The sequence below is a fragment of the Pezoporus wallicus genome, unplaced genomic scaffold (genome assembly GCF_028554395.1).
Source record: "Pezoporus wallicus isolate ANWC-B61680 ecotype Strahan unplaced genomic scaffold, APGP_CSIRO_Pwel_v1 contig_13208, whole genome shotgun sequence".
In the NCBI taxonomy this organism is placed as follows: Eukaryota; Metazoa; Chordata; class Aves; order Psittaciformes; family Psittacidae; genus Pezoporus; species Pezoporus wallicus.
Genome location: NW_026635510.1, coordinates 162,794 through 177,967, shown reverse-complemented (window position 1 = coordinate 177,967; position 15,174 = coordinate 162,794). Strand labels below are relative to the sequence as shown.

The 15,174-nt window shown below is 48.8% G+C and overlaps 1 protein-coding gene across 3 annotated transcripts in view; it reads right to left on the bottom strand.

Annotated features, from left to right (window-relative positions):
- Nucleotides 1-1,360: 1,360 nt before the first annotated feature.
- The window catches only part of LOC130592410 (phospholipid-transporting ATPase IG-like), a 36,751-nt gene continuing 22,937 nt past the window's right edge, over nucleotides 1,361-15,174 (bottom strand). For 2 of the 3 annotated variants that reach the window (XM_057396676.1, XM_057396677.1), the window contains exons 5-19: nucleotides 14,465-14,572; nucleotides 13,743-13,871; nucleotides 11,326-11,429; nucleotides 10,353-10,403; nucleotides 9,443-9,507; nucleotides 8,810-8,891; nucleotides 8,303-8,453; nucleotides 7,339-7,536; nucleotides 6,323-6,484; nucleotides 5,832-5,989; nucleotides 4,591-4,662; nucleotides 3,678-3,751; nucleotides 2,914-3,017; nucleotides 2,152-2,333; nucleotides 1,361-1,633 (exon numbers count right to left, since the gene is read on the bottom strand). In XM_057396676.1, the coding sequence (XP_057252659.1) occupies nucleotides 1,366-1,633; nucleotides 2,152-2,333; nucleotides 2,914-3,017; nucleotides 3,678-3,751; nucleotides 4,591-4,662; nucleotides 5,832-5,989; nucleotides 6,323-6,484; nucleotides 7,339-7,536; nucleotides 8,303-8,453; nucleotides 8,810-8,891; nucleotides 9,443-9,507; nucleotides 10,353-10,403; nucleotides 11,326-11,429; nucleotides 13,743-13,871; nucleotides 14,465-14,572 (1,908 nt within the window). In that variant the 3' untranslated portion in view covers nucleotides 1,361-1,365. The remainder of the gene's footprint in view (nucleotides 1,634-2,151; nucleotides 2,334-2,913; nucleotides 3,018-3,677; nucleotides 3,752-4,590; nucleotides 4,663-5,831; nucleotides 5,990-6,322; nucleotides 6,485-7,338; nucleotides 7,537-8,302; nucleotides 8,454-8,809; nucleotides 8,892-9,442; nucleotides 9,508-10,352; nucleotides 10,404-11,325; nucleotides 11,430-13,742; nucleotides 13,872-14,464; nucleotides 14,573-15,174) is intronic. The other variant, XM_057396678.1, reaches the window with a different exon arrangement.

Here is a 15,174-nt window from a genome sequence, read left to right as displayed (position 1 = left end):
CAATAGGTTATAGGTTAGTGTAGCAGTAAGTTACTGTTGTTGGGGTTTCAATAGGTTACAGGTTAGGATAGAAGTAAGTTACTGTTGTTGGGGTTTTATAGGTTATAGGTTAGGATAGGGGTAAGCAGCCCTGTTGTTTGTTCTTCTCTAGAATTAACTTCTCTTAGAATCATAGAATTATAGGATAGCTGTAGTTTAGTTTAGTTTAATTGTAGGATAGTTAGGGTTGGAAAGGATTTTAGGAGCTTCTAGCTCCAAGCTCCCTGCCATGGGCAATGACACTGCACACCACACCATGGCTCCCAAGGCTCTGTCCCACCAGGACTTGAACACTGCCAGGGATGCAGCATTTACCACTTCCCTGGGCACCCTGTGCCAGCGCCTCAGCACCCTCACAGGGAAGATTCTGCCTCATTCCTCAACTGAACTTCTTGTGCTCCAGTGCAAACCCATCACTCCTTGTCCTATCAGTCCCTGATGAAGGATCCCTCTCTGGCACCCTCGGAGGCCCCTTCACACACTTGAAGCTGCTCTGAATAAACATTTCTGATCTAAATGGCATCATTTCTCGTCAAATTGAAAGCAAAGTGTTCCTTTGACAAAAAAATCCCCATGGGCACTTTGCAGATTAAAGCCATTTAGGTGGTTGACATCAATCAGATCTGGATATATTCTGACTTGGTCTTCTACGTTCTCAAACAAAGGCTATTCAAAATCATAGAATCATAGAATCCCAGACTGGTTTGGGAGGGAAGGGACCTCAGAGCTCCTCCAGCTCCAACCCCTGCCACAGGCAGGGACACCTTCCACTGGAGCAGCTTGCTCCAAGCCCCTGTGTCCAACCTGCCCTTGAACACTGCCAGGGATGGGGCAGCCACAGCTTCTCTGGGCACCCTGTGCCAGCACCTCAGCACCCTCACAGGGAAGAGCTTCTGCCTAAGAGCTCATCTCAGTCTCCCCTCGTCGGGCAGGTTAAAGCCATTCCCCTTGGCCTGTCCCTACATCCCTTGTCCCAAGCCCCTCTCCAGGTTTCCTGCAGCCCCTTCAGGCACTGGAGCTGCTCTCAGGTCTCCCCTTCAGGAGCCTTCTCTTCTCCAGGCTGGACCAGCCCAGCTCTCTCAGCCTGGCTCCAGGGCAGAGCTGCTCCAAAATCACTTCTGTATTTATCTTCACCCCATCCCATTAAGCAATCTTAAAAAGCTTGGATTTAACATGCACCCTTTACTAACAGAACTGTGTAACTGAGTTCAAAACCAACTACTACCAGAGATGACGAGCAGAGTGAAGGAGCCAGTCCCCAGGGCCAGTCTCTATAGGCTTTGTACCTACACCCAAAATACGCATGGGCCGTGTCCTCTTGCTCACTCACCTCTTCAGTCCCCCCCGGCTTTTGGGAACATCCTGAATCAGCTTTTTGTGGTACTCCATCAGCAGCTCATGGAGCCGATCCTCCTTCCTGTCGCTGTCGCCCACCGTCCTCGCCGTCAGCTCCAGCAGCTCGGTGCTGGTCTGGAAGAGCCTGCAGGCGTAGCACGTGGACTTGGCAGTTTCCATCTTGTCTCCTGTCAGCACCCAGACCTTCATGCCAGCTGCGTGCAGAGCTTCGATCGTCTCTGCCAACTGCTCCTGCAGCCTGCGAGAAGGAGCAAAGCATCACTTCATGGGCTGGGCCTTGCTGAATCCACAGAGCCCTTACTCTGCAGGTAGGAAACACCAGCTCAAGACAAGCCGGTTGATTATCCCCTGTGCTGGAGAGACCACTGCCATAGGAATAAGGATTAGAAGTCAGCAATCCCAAGCTGTTATTTGCAGCCAAAAGACGCAATCGCTGCTTTACACTGCAAGACCTCAAGTCAAGAGTAAGAGTTTCGTTTACGCATGCGGTTACTACATCTGCAAGCGAAACGGGATCTGTTTTGATGTGCAAATTAACGCTGCGTGCTTAATTCACCCTCTAGAAGCTCAAGTACTTCCGTAGTTTCATTAATAAATCCTAATTCTTACTACACCAGCCAATTTTAGCAACTAGGGCACTGTGTAATGGTTGTGCCACGGAGTAATTAATTGTCCTGGACACTCCCAGCATCCGCCTGGATGCTCAGCTCCACCACAGCGATACCACAGTGCTGGTGGTGATGGCCACCTCTTTACCTGTCTTCTACAGCTGTAGCCCCAATCAAGTGCATGTCTGCTTCTGTGTCTTCAAAAACCTTTGCCATCTTTTCCTCCCTGTCCTGCAGAGCCATCTTTGCTTCATTCAGTTGTTTGTCTATTTTGTCATACTCCTTTTGAGTGAGCTCTTTGAAGGCCACGCACAGCGTTCTGTAGCCATCCTGGTAGGGGAAAGAGGGAAAATGAAGTGGACAAGTGCTCTAAAAGCAGGTTTTCTCCACTCCCCACTTGAGGGTTAGTGCTTTTCTCCACCAATCAGTGCTTCCTGGCAGTGCTGACCCTGACAGCAATGACCATTTCTTGGCTTAAAAGACCAATTTCTCTGTGTTTATACAGTAACTTCTCCCTATCAGAGTAACCTTGCTTCTGATTATTATGTGCATCTAATATGGCAGAGAGAAGGACTAGTGCTGAGAGCGTGCATCCAGCAGGGAGAGCAGGGACTACGACTGGGACCAGGCACTTCTCTCCCCACAGTAAACAGCCTGCTCTTGTTATGTCTATTTTTAACAGGCATGGGAGATGCTTGGACACAACCGTGATGGAGACCATATAAGTAAACCAAAGCTCAACTAAAGGTGGAAGCCAACAAAACAGAAAAGGAAAAAAGCCTGGCTTCAAACCAATATGAAGTGACACTTGGATTTTCAACACTTCCCTCCAAAGCAAGGCCACATCCCTATGTTTGGAATAAGGCTTTCCTGACCCCAGGAGCCAGCCAAATTCCATCCACGAGCTCACCATAGCATTGCGGTCCACGTGGACTTTTGTTTGTTGGATTTCTTCTTGCTGCACCCTTGGAAAAATTGAGGAGTCTGCTCCTTTACAGAAGAGAAGCAACTTCCCTAAAAGCAAATTATAAATAGTTTATAGCCATCACATGCTGTAGAGAGACTTCACAGCTTCAATAGCTCCAGCAAGTGATGCAGAGGGAGAAAATCTGGCAGGACTAAAGGCAGAACTGCTGGAAGCCCAGAGGCCTTACACTAACCTGTGCAAAGCCTTCGTGCCCTCAGGCTGGACATGGGGTGTCCCTTCTGCCTCTGAGCAAGCTTTCTTCAACAGGCTGCACACAGCAGTTGAGTTTTTCCTATTTCGAAACTCTGGCAACCTTTCTAGGGAGGATAAACCCAGCATCCCATAACCTTTTGGGCCTGACACTTGAGATGGATGGTGACCTCTGAGTTTCTGTCTCCTATCCCCATGAAATCCCATCCTACTTAGGGGATGGGTCTCACTTCTCCCCCCATGTATTTGTACTTTCAGGCTGGAACAAGTCCAGCAGCAGCTTTCCATAGGTCATTTCCCACCCCCCCCCCAACTGCTGCTGGTCCCCAGTGGCTGCTATGGAGAAAATCAACTCTATCCCAGCCAGCCCCACTACAGAACTTAGAGCAGCTTAGAAAACCTCATAGCTTTGCCTCTGGGTTACAGCAGTAAAGGATGTGTTCTATATATGTACATATGCACACATGTATGAGTCCAGAAATGCATTTTAACTGTACCTGTGGTGGTTCTCACAATGACGCTCATACGGCGACGGACAGGATCGAAGTTCAACACATGGAGAAGTTGGTACCTTCAGAAGAGAATCAAGCAGCTTAGACTCAGTAGAAGAAAACCAGCTATTTAAGACATAAAATCACTGAGTCTTGCTGCAGGAATCAATACACCCTACACTGGGCAACGTGCTTTTTACAGCTACTGCACAAGAATGTGGAGTAAAACCCCCTCCAGTGCTGCTCTGAACATGGGGCTGAGGGTGCTGGTGCCCAGCAGTGCACTGAGCTCAGGCTGCAGCCCCGTGTACTGCAGGGCAGAGACACTGCCTCCAACATTCAAATAAGGAGTTCCACCATAAGGGCAGCAAGAAGTGAAACTTGCTTGGGAAGGCAAGGTCTCAGGAAGTGCCTGGATTAGGTCAGGGATCCTTGGATGTCCCCCATGCTGTGAGCACAGGGGGAAATCTCATTATTATCAGCTCAGAAAGGGAAAAGAGTGACAGGGGTAGCAGCCACATCACACAGTTCACGGTTACAGCACCCTGCTGTGAGGCCCCATAAGGTCAGCAACCACCCCATGTATCCCAGCAGCCACTTGCACAGCGGGGTATGGATGACGGATACACGCAAGAGACTGTGGGCACTAAAGGGACCTGAATTTAGACACCATTAAAGCCACCAGCAGCTTTTTGCAAGCTAAACCTTTCATCCTGCACCCTGCTGGGCTGCACTCTGTGAAAGGGATGTGAGTTTGGGGACAGGTCAGCACGGGCCAACAGCCCTCACAAAGGAACAGCTCTGCCCTTGCCAGGTTGGCCACGTGGACCACACTCAATGTAGGCTGGGTGGGAGGCAGTGCAGCACAAGCAGCCCTGCTCCTCATCAGCATCATCCCCCCCCCCCCCCCAGCACTTACATTTCAGTTTCGTTCTTTTGGTTTCGGATTTTCATGAAATCATTTTCGAGTCCTAGAAAAGTGAAACCATACCTGTCAATAAACAAAAGGACAGAACAACATTGAAAACACCCGTTGGCACAGGTCAGACATTCACAACGTTCTCGTTTCACCTCCTGCACGACAGAGGAGGACAATGAAGTTAGGAAGCCTGAGCTAAAAAGCCTGACTGGACCATAGAATCATAGAATGGTTAGGATTGGAAAGGACCTTAAGATCATCCAGTTCCAACCCCCCTGCCATGGGCAGGGACACCTCACACTAAACCATATCACCAAAGGCCTCGTCCAACCTGGTCTTGAACACTGCCAGGGATGGAGCATTCACAACCTCCCTGGGCAACCCATTCCAGTGCCTCACCACCCTAACACGAAAGAATTTCCTCCTTATATCCAAGCTAAACTTCCCCTGTTTCAGTTTTAACCCATTACCCCTTGTCCTGTCACTACAGTCTCTAATGAAGAGTCATGTTTGCCTGCTCCATGCAGAGCCTGCTATGACGTGCTGGCAGCACTCCCAGGACCTGGGGAGCTGGGCATCGCAGTGCACAGATGCTGAAAGCCTCTGAATGCAGCCCCCTGGGTCTCCAGCACATTTACAAGCCATGGGCAAGTACATATGGCTGCAACAGGCTCTGTCTAAAACTTAGGGGCTGGAAATAGCATAGAGTGGTTTGGGCTGGTGGGGACCTTAAAGCTCATCCAGTTCCAACCCCCTGCCATGGGCAGGGACACCTTCCACTAGAGCAGGTTGATCAAAACCCCATCCAACCCGACCTTGAGCATCTTTGGCAGGATCCCAATGTGGGTTTGGTAACAACAATCCAGCCCGTTATTTTGCCACTGCACACCAAGGATGCAAGCTGGCTGCAGTGTGCACACAGTTACTGTTCTCTGTTTCTTGTGGGTTAAAACACATGGCTATGGGGGGCTCCAGCAAAGGAGCCTCTGCCCCAGCCAGGCTCTGCAGCACCAAGAAGCTGCTCAGGGAAGACCCTTTGCAAAGCATCCCTGTTACAGGGAACTCATCTAAACCCACAGGCTCACAGTGCTTCACAGAGCTGAGGGTCAGGCCCAGTGGTGGCATCACAATGTGCTTCCCATGGAGAGCTGTGGTCTTGACTGGGGAAAGGGGCCTTTTTCCTTCATATAACCCTCACCAAAGAGAGGGAATGAAACACCCCAACACCTTCATATCCTTACTTTTCCGCGCCTTTCACCAAAGCAATCTCATCTGGGGAAGAGGAGATGTAGGTGTATTTGCGTTCTGGTTGCCCCATCAGCCCATCCACTTGGTCTGCTTCCTTGATCTGGACAGTGTGGCACAGGCAGAGGGCTCGCAGGAACAGCTCCTCACGGCTCTAGGCAGGAGGAAAGGAGGGCTTGTTACCAGCTTAACACCATAGAATCATAGAATAGTTAGGGTTGGAAAAGACCTTAAGATCATCCAGTTCCAACCCCCTGCCATGGGCAGGGACACCTCACACTAAACCACGCCACCCAAGGCTCTCTCCAAGCTGGCCTTCAACACCACCAGGGATGGATGCACCGAGCCCACCTCACAGCCCTTGGTGGTGCTTTTGGTGTGTGCACGCTTTAAAACCACATCACCAACACCCACTCTTTTGGCTGTATTTACCCAGCCAGGAGGTGATCACAAGCCCCTAACAGCCATCAACACGCACATTCCCTACCTTTTCTGCTTTGCCATAGTACTTCAGGGGTCCATCGGTCTGAGAGAAGCCATCCACCTCCGAAATGCAGTCCTTGTACTTGTGCCCATCGATGCAGCACTCTATGAACTCCATGCTGTTCTCTGTCAAGGTCCCGGTTTTGTCCGTGAAGACATATTCCACCTAGAAGCAAGCAAGCAGGCTGCCCCACTGCACCCCAGACCCATGCACCAGAGGAACCCCCCAAAACAGCAAGCCTGGGGCATTTTACTGCTCCTCTGCCAATGGTGGGGAGTACTTTGCTGCTATCCTAACCTGGCCCCTCCAAAACACACCCAATAGGAGTTACACCACTGTGTATTCTACTACTTCGCTCCTCAGGGCAGCTTCTTTTTGCTCTCCAGCCCATTGCACGGGTGCCTGAAGACTGAAATCCATTTCCATGCTCATCTCTTTCCCCTCATCCTCTTTATTGGGTCCTTTGCTATAGGTTCTAGTGCTTCTACAGCTGTTGCTGCAGGTCCGCTGCCTCCTTTGGGGGCTTTTCATCTTGGTGCTGCATTTAAATCAGGTAATTGCTACTCCAAATACTTGCTTATGGGGTTTAAAGCCAAATAAGAAGCTGGAGGCACTACACAGACCCTCCACTCAGCCTCTCCTCACGCAGATAAGGAGAGGGAAGCCTGAGCTGTCTCATGCACATCTCTCCGGGCATGCAGTTTTCATCAGTCCTTGAAGAGACATCAGGGTTTTCATCTTCAAATGGAGGCAGTGAAAGCAAAACCATCCCGACAGGCAGAGCCCTGCGCCCGATATTCCCCGATATGGAAACAATTGGCATGACCCAATTCCTGCTCTTTCATGCACTATTTATAACCTTATCCGTTTCATGGAGCGAGTGGAATCACATTAAATGGAAAGTGCCACCAGACCGGCTGAAGCTCTGCCCTGAGGGGACCACAAAGGGCTGCTACAACAAAGGTTCTAGCAGGGAGGATGTTTTCACCCAAGCAGATGCAAACAGGGAATGTTCTGACCTGCCCAAGCTCTTCGTTCAGGTCCGAGGTGTTCACCAAGGCCCCCTCTTTTATTTCCTCATCATACATCTCCTTGTCCCAGGAGATGAAGAAGGAGCCCAAGAACTTCTGCATCTCCACCGTAACGTACATGGAGACTGGGATAATGAAATTGAAGAGGACCATGAATGACAAGAAGTCTGTGAACATCCGCAGGACCTGGGATGGAAAAGAAGGAGAAGATGATGCAGTCGGTGCCCATTCGGGGTGATTTGCATCAACATTTCTGGGGGTTTACAGAGCTTTTCTCTAATGTTAAACGAAAAAAGACAACCTGAAAATACAGCTAAGATACAAAGCCAAATTCCAATCTCCTTTGATGCAGAAATCTCACTGTCTTCTGGAGATCTACAAGGGTAGAACACAAGAGCGCATCTCACTACTTAACAGTGATCAAACAACGTTTTATTCAAGTATACTCCTCTATTCCTCTCCAAAATACACCAGAGCACAGGCTCATTCTGATCTCAAGCAATAGGAACAAGGAGCAAGCTACAGAAAGGTACAACTGATGCAGTGACATCCCTGTAAATACTACTCAATCTATCAAATCACCAATCTCTATCCAGTTCCACTCACTCTTTCAGGCTTGACTGCCTGTGTCTCAGCAAGTTGAGGAAGCTGGTTGACGTGACCCCAATTCAAGTTTGCCTACTCAAAGCTCAAAGATAGCTCGAGTTCAGATAAGGATCCAGGTTAAATTGGCTGCTGTGTTTCTATGATAGAGAGTATTTATGCTTTGCCTTGCTCCATGCAAGCACTGCAGTGCACAAACACGAGAGAGGCAGGAAAGAAACACAAAGAGCAGGAGAGACAGAAGGAAACAACAGCCACAGGGCTCACTGGGCTCGCAACAGACTCTATCACACTAAATAAACCCATCCAAATAAAGCCAGAGGAGGGGCTGAAACACAAATCCCCTTACCTTGAAGGTCTCCCTCTCTTTTTTGGTCTTTTCATTGTACCAAGGCTCATCATTAAAGGGATTACTCTGCCACACATACTTCAGAGTGGTGCACACAGTGGCCTTGCTCAATAGGATGCACAAATACACTATCAAGAAAGCGTTGATAGATCTGAAAAACAGGTTTAGTCTTTCAGTTCTTGCAGCTATTTTTATAGAGAAAACCACGCAAAGAAGCAGGAACAAGACTTCCTTTTAAGAAGGGAATTACAGAACAAGAGCTTTTGATATTCAGGGTCAGTTCATGTATATTAACATCTCTTAACTTTGTTTCCCTTAAATAACACAGCTATTAAGCGATGCAGCTTCTTGAAAGATAACAATCAAATACACAGATTTTCTTTGCAATCAGAGAGCACCTGAAACAAAAGGCAGCAGATTAGGGGATTATTTCTCTACAAGTCATCCATTAAAACCCAAACCAAACCCAAACGCTTTACCCATCTTTTGCAGATGAGAAATACTCACTTTTCTACAGCAGATCGTTTCTGAGACTTCCCTTGGTAGTTCAAAGCCATTTTCGTTTCCATTCCAGTATAGACTGCAACTCCTACAGGGTATTAAAGCAGGGCTCATAAGGCACTTGCAGCCCCAGACGGACCCAGCTTGCACTTACACGTATGGGGCACCAGCATTTACATGAAACTCAAGTCTTAGGAAGGGGCATTGCACAAGAACCACTCAGCTACAGAAACCTCCAAGGCTGCTAAGTAATGTAACTGCATATATCCCAGAGCACTGAGCAGGAGCCTATGGATCACATACAGTCAGAAAAGCCTTCAGTCTTCCCTAGCAGCATCATCCTCAATCACAAGTGTCTGGGACTGTGATCCCAGCACGTTCTCAGCAAAGGATCTGGGATCAATTCCCTGCTTTTCCCATCTCAGGCAACAAGAAAAGCTTGTTCAGGTGTATTAACACAACCTGCACAGCTTGGCAGTACTGCAGATATCACCAGCACCTCCCGATTTCCCCCTTCACCTTTGCAATCAGCTCGCATACCAAATGTAACTGCATTCCCTCTCCAGATTTAGTGACGGACACCTACGTTTGCCATTATTTATCCAAACTATGTAAATAGATATAATAATAACTGTTCACCATAAATCTTCTTGGTATTTTTGAGGGTAGCACCTTTCAGCAACAGGTTTTCAGGACCCAAAGACCTGAAGTAGAAGAAGTTATAGCGTTACATCACTCATAGGGCATTCAAACTGCTTTAGAATTTAGACCCAGAGATAGACCATAAAGCTAAACAGATGTTCTTTAGACCCGATTACTGGATTTGTGTGTTAATTTGGGCATTGCTTGAGTTTCTTTCTCTCTTTATATACTTATATCTCCATTTTATCTCACACAGACTATTCTTGGTGCTCAAAGTTCCAGATTGAATGGGGGATTATCAATAAGGCTTTTGAGGAATATGTGCAAAATGTTCAGATCTACTACGTTCCATACTTACATAAAAACCAGATTTGGAAGGCTTCAAAAACCTGCCCATTCTAACACAGCCAATCAATGGCACCAAAACTGATGGCTTATTTTGCTCCCATTCATGTTTTCAGTTCTCTTTGAAACCCCTACCCACGACCCTCTGTTGCTTCTAGGGACCAGACAGACAAACCACAGCACAAATCACACCCAGCATCATTCTGGGGTTTGGTGACTTACAAACATAATTTGCTTATATTTTACCTGAAACACTGTGAAGTTTAAGTTTCTGCTTCCCTTTGAGTAACAGCATTTGGCAATTGCCTGGTAGATTTGTTCCCCACCAGCAGGGAGGACATTACCGGTGGTCCTTCCCCAAGAGGGGTTCAAACAAATCACAGCAGGGTAGTAAGTAGAGAGGTTGACTACAGGCCTCCCTTAGTAATGAAATACTTGGAGTGGTTAAAGCAAAAGCCACCATTTAGGGTTAAAGAAAAACCCTAATGATAGCAGCACAAGTTCAGATCCTTGAAATTCCAACCTCTTTGAGAAGGGCCAGTGAGAGGGCTGCAAGACCAACCTGGCTACGGGCTCTTGGTTACTTCTGTAGATGATGATTCTTCCAACAAACCTGCAATAAAAACATGAGGAACTTATATTACAAACACTTCACAAAGACCTACCAGAAACACACTAAACAGAAGCAATGAGATGGAAGCAAACACAAACATGTGCATTTGAGAGTTCAATGCTTCAGCAGGGTGGCTGCGTGCAGGGCAGGGAGAAGCCACACGGCCCTCATGGCCAGGGATAGCCAGTAGCAGCAGCAGTACCTGACCATGTCGGTGCACCCCAGCACATCCCCATTACAGAGCACAGAACCCAGCAACCCTCCTTCAAGGGATTTAACCACAAGGACCAATTATCCTGGAAGTCATTCAGCCCAGTGCGTTTTAATTGGGAAGCAGAGTGGCCTGAGGATGGACACATGGACCATGACCCCAGCTGAGCCAACAAAGAATAGCTCATTCCATCATGCCAAGTGTTGCATCAGGGAGGATTTGCTGCAAAGGAACCAAGCCCTGAAGCAGCGCAGTGTCCACTTCACCCATCCTCATATGGGAGAAGCCTGGCAGCTTATCACTGCCTTGGGAACCTTTTGGTCTCTGATGAAAACACCCTTCGCTTTGTTGAATTGGAACTTCACAGAACCCCAGCCTGGTTTGTGTTGGAGGGACTTCAAAGCTCCTCCAGCTCCAACCCCTGCCATGGGCAGGGACACCTTCCACTAGAGCAGCTTGCTCCAAGCCCCTGTGTCCAACCTGCCCTTGAACACTGCCAGGGATGGGGCAGCCACAGCTTCTCTGGGCACCCTGTGCCAGCGCCTCAGCACCCTCACAGGGAAGAGCTTCTGTCTAAGAGCTCAATCTCCTCTCTTTCATCTTAAAGCCATTCCCCCTTTATTAGATCCCCTAACTGGTGGTACTCAGGTGTCTGTGGGGAGATGACACCAGGCAGCTGCAGGGCAGGAGGGGTAGGACAGGCAGACTCACTTGTAGAGGTCAGGCTGTGGCTGTTCACACTCAATCGTAGCAGTGAGGGTGTCGATGGCTTCATCCGTGCAGAGCACAGTGGTATCCCGCACTGCATAGTGAGTCTGGGCAGAGAAGCACAGCGTCACCACGAGCCCCCAGCAACCCAATGCCCAGGTTTTATACCCCATTACTTAAAACACCACCAGCAAAGCCTTGTCAGCACCAGCAGCTCACCCAAACCCTCACCCTGCTCCCACAGAGCATCTCTCAGTGATAGACTGAAGTCTGTAAGTTTAAGAGAATCCACAGAGGGAATGAGCTGCTGAGGAAGGCGTGCACCAGAAGCAGAGCATCTTTGGCTTGTCCCTAGGGTGGGGTGATGCTGCAGGTGCCCCCGGGGACCACTGATCCGATGCTCCTGAGGGTAACCAGACAGCAGCTCGGGCGCACAGGGACCAGGCAGAGCGCTGTCAGACTCCAGCCTATTTTTAGCAGCCGCTGTTGCGAAGGTTCATCTCTCACAATTAACTGGAAAGCCCACAAAGGATCCGCTCGCTGCCTCCCGGGCTCTATTTATAGGAGCTACTCAGAGCTCCAAGTCACGGCGGCTGCACGGCAGGCTGCCTCCATCCATCCCTCCCCAGCAACAAATCCATCACAAAGCTCCTCCGCTCCTTACGTCCGCATCCCAGGGGGACCGTTACGCTCCACGCACTGTGGTCATGGCATCAGCAATGCCCACCTTTGTGCTGGTGTGGGAGCCTGCCTGGCTTTTTGTATGGGAAGCAGAGACACAAACACACAAACACCTCTGGTATAAACCATGGGGCTTGGGAAACATGATGCAAAGCTGTGCCCGGTACCAAACCCTGCCCTTTTAGGGGGGGTGATGCTGCTGTCACCATGGATGCTGTGCAATTACCAAGTGGGACTTGAAAGCTTCAGCTCCACAATCTCTACACCCTGGGTCCCTTAATGGATTTAGAAAACACATGTTCTTTTAGGTAACCTATGACTGAGGATTTGTGCTTCAAAGAGCCCTGACAAGATCCGCTCTATAGTTCTGCTCCAGTTTCACCTTATCGGGCATCCTTCCCACATCTTTGACCTGACATGCCCCAAAAACAAAAATCCCCACCAGGTGGCCAGCGGATACCAGTGTGGATGAGGTTTGGGCAGTGCTTCCCTGACCCTCTTTGTGCAGCGCTTCCCTGAAACCCTGGTTCCTCATGTTAAACCTATTTCCCCAAACAGCACCACCTTTTCTATGCCCTTCCTCTTCATCTCGTCAAGAAACAGGAGACAGCTCCCAGTCATCTACAGGAATCCAGAAACCAAGAAGAAAACCGACTGCAGTGCTTGATACAGCAATTCTGCACTGCACTTGGGACTCAAAAGTCAGTAACATCCAGGACTCTGAGTTTGTGTGAGCTCAGGCATACAATACACCTGACACAAGTAAGCCATTGCCTGTTTAACATGGTTATCTATTCCCAGCCTCAAGCCACTTCAAAGCTCCACTTCACTACTGGAACCAGTCTGGTGCACCAGCACTGCACCAGCTCCTACACAGGATTTCCAGCACTGATTAACAGCCACCCATAAAGAGACAAGCCACAGAGCCCGCACCATACTCATCAGATTGATAACAGCATTCCCACCGACTTCAGAGCACGCTGGAATGAATCAGGTCATTTTGAAGTACCTTCCAGTCTTATACAGACACTAGCAACTGCAGGAGTAAGTATTTCTGACACACAAGTGCAATGAAATGTTCATGCCTTCTGATGCCTATCAGGGTTTTTTGCTGTTACTGCTTCTTTCCCCAGGTTAGAGAAGGCGGCATGAATAAAGGAATTAAAGCTGAGGAGGAGATCCATCCTGAGCGAGACTGGTATTAAATTCCAGGCCCTGATTCAGAGAAAGGGAGAACAAAAAACCCCAGAGGCGATGTTCTTCTCACGCTGGTGAAGAATTCCCCAAACGGATCTGGAAATACTGCCTCAAAAAGTCCCTGACCGCACTGGGAAAGCTGAGTTAAGCACCAAACACATTGGCATGTATTGGAAAGGGAGCTGAAGCAGCTGCAGGCACTGCTTTACCAACACGGGGCTGGAGCAGGGAAGCACTAACACACTTCCCATGATGGGCACAAGGCAGTGAAGCTGCCTCAATGAACATCAGTGCCATTTGGGGCAGTATCAGCAGAAATGGCTGGTGGAGATAAAGCAGAAAACAACCCCCAGGGGCCCTCGGTGCTGACGCACAGGGAGCAGACAGAGGGAAGAGCTGTTAAATACAGCCACGGGGATGGGCTCCGTGGGAGCACCCACCACTTACACACACACAAACCCTCTGCCAGCACACCTTCAGCTCCAGGCCCCCACTACCTCCAAGCATCACCCCCCAAACTCTGCCCCATCCATTCCCATCACCTTGAAATTGGACTCGCCATCGAGGCTGGCTGTAGTGACATAACACGTCCCATCAGTGCTGCTCGAGGCCAGAAATATCAAGTCACAGGGGAAGGTCTCATCTGCTTTCACTTCTACTATGTCTCCAACCTGGAGAAAAGGAAGCTTTTTAGATGAAGAGCTTTACTGTTGTCAATAGATGGTCGCAGATTTAGCTTCTCTCAAAACCTAGAACAAACAATGTTGGCTAAAAGGGAAATCAGGATTCAAGAGGCATGTCGGTCCCCGAGCATCACTGTACAGCCCAATAGGTCCGTCCAGCTCACAGTGCCCACGTGGCACAGTGTTTATTCCTCTGCTAAATCTTTATAGAGCAAGAGACTGCACTTGTCTGAAGTGCGATGTGATAAATTAATGTCAAAGCTAAGTGTACTTTCCTGGTGTCCTTGGGAGAGCTGGAAATGAAAGAGGACTGCCTGTCCCGGGGAAGCGCAGAGCGCTGACGGATCTGTCACTTGTCAGCCCCGGTACAGCTTTTGTGAGACAGCTTTTCAAAAGCAATCAAACAAAAGGCAGCTTCTCTCTTGAACCAGGAACAGCTCCTGGAGCACCTCACCTGACAGTGAGCTCACTGGGGCAGCTCTAACCTCAGTGCATCCCTCCTCCCTGCTCCCGTTTCCACACCCTCGCGTTGCCATCGGCTTCAGTGATACCCACACGCGAGTTTCTCTGTGAAGAGTTACCTTGATTTTTTCACTCTCCTTCCGCACTTGCTTTGCATTTTCCACAATGAACACATTGCTTTTGTTCACTTCGTTGTCAGCTCTGTGCCTCAGCCAGTCCTCGTATCCCTAGGCACGCAAACACAGGCGACACAAACTCATGAGGAAGCAAGCAAACTAACACAAGAGGATGAGTAGGGATGGAGAGGAGAGATTAAAACAATGAATAAACCAAGCAGCCCTCAGACCTCCTTCGTGCGTGACAAAGCATCCACCAAAGCGGCTCAGACTGAATCAATTTATTTTAATAACTTCATATGCATATTTGACAGATTCAGAACAGATTAAAAATAACACACACAATCTATATGCAGTGCATGCAACGAGCAGCTCAGCCACTGTAACGTGTTGCTATTATCCTCAACGTTGGCAAGAACAGGCTGATAATATGAATAATACACTTAGCACCCTGCAACTCTTCCCTATGGTAACGCAGGATGAGACTCTTCCTCTTCAGTTCTTAGTGAAAGAATGAAACATTCAGATTGGAAGCAAATGGGCTTTACTCCTGCTCTCCCTTTCTGACCCCTGTAGAAGAAGCTTCTTTTATCATTCAATCCCCCTGTAGAGGATATTTTTAATGGCCCATGTCCATACAGTGGGAGGAAAAAGGGCTTTTAACACCAACAAGATGAGGACACACGTTTTCAGCAGCTGAGTGGCTGAACAGA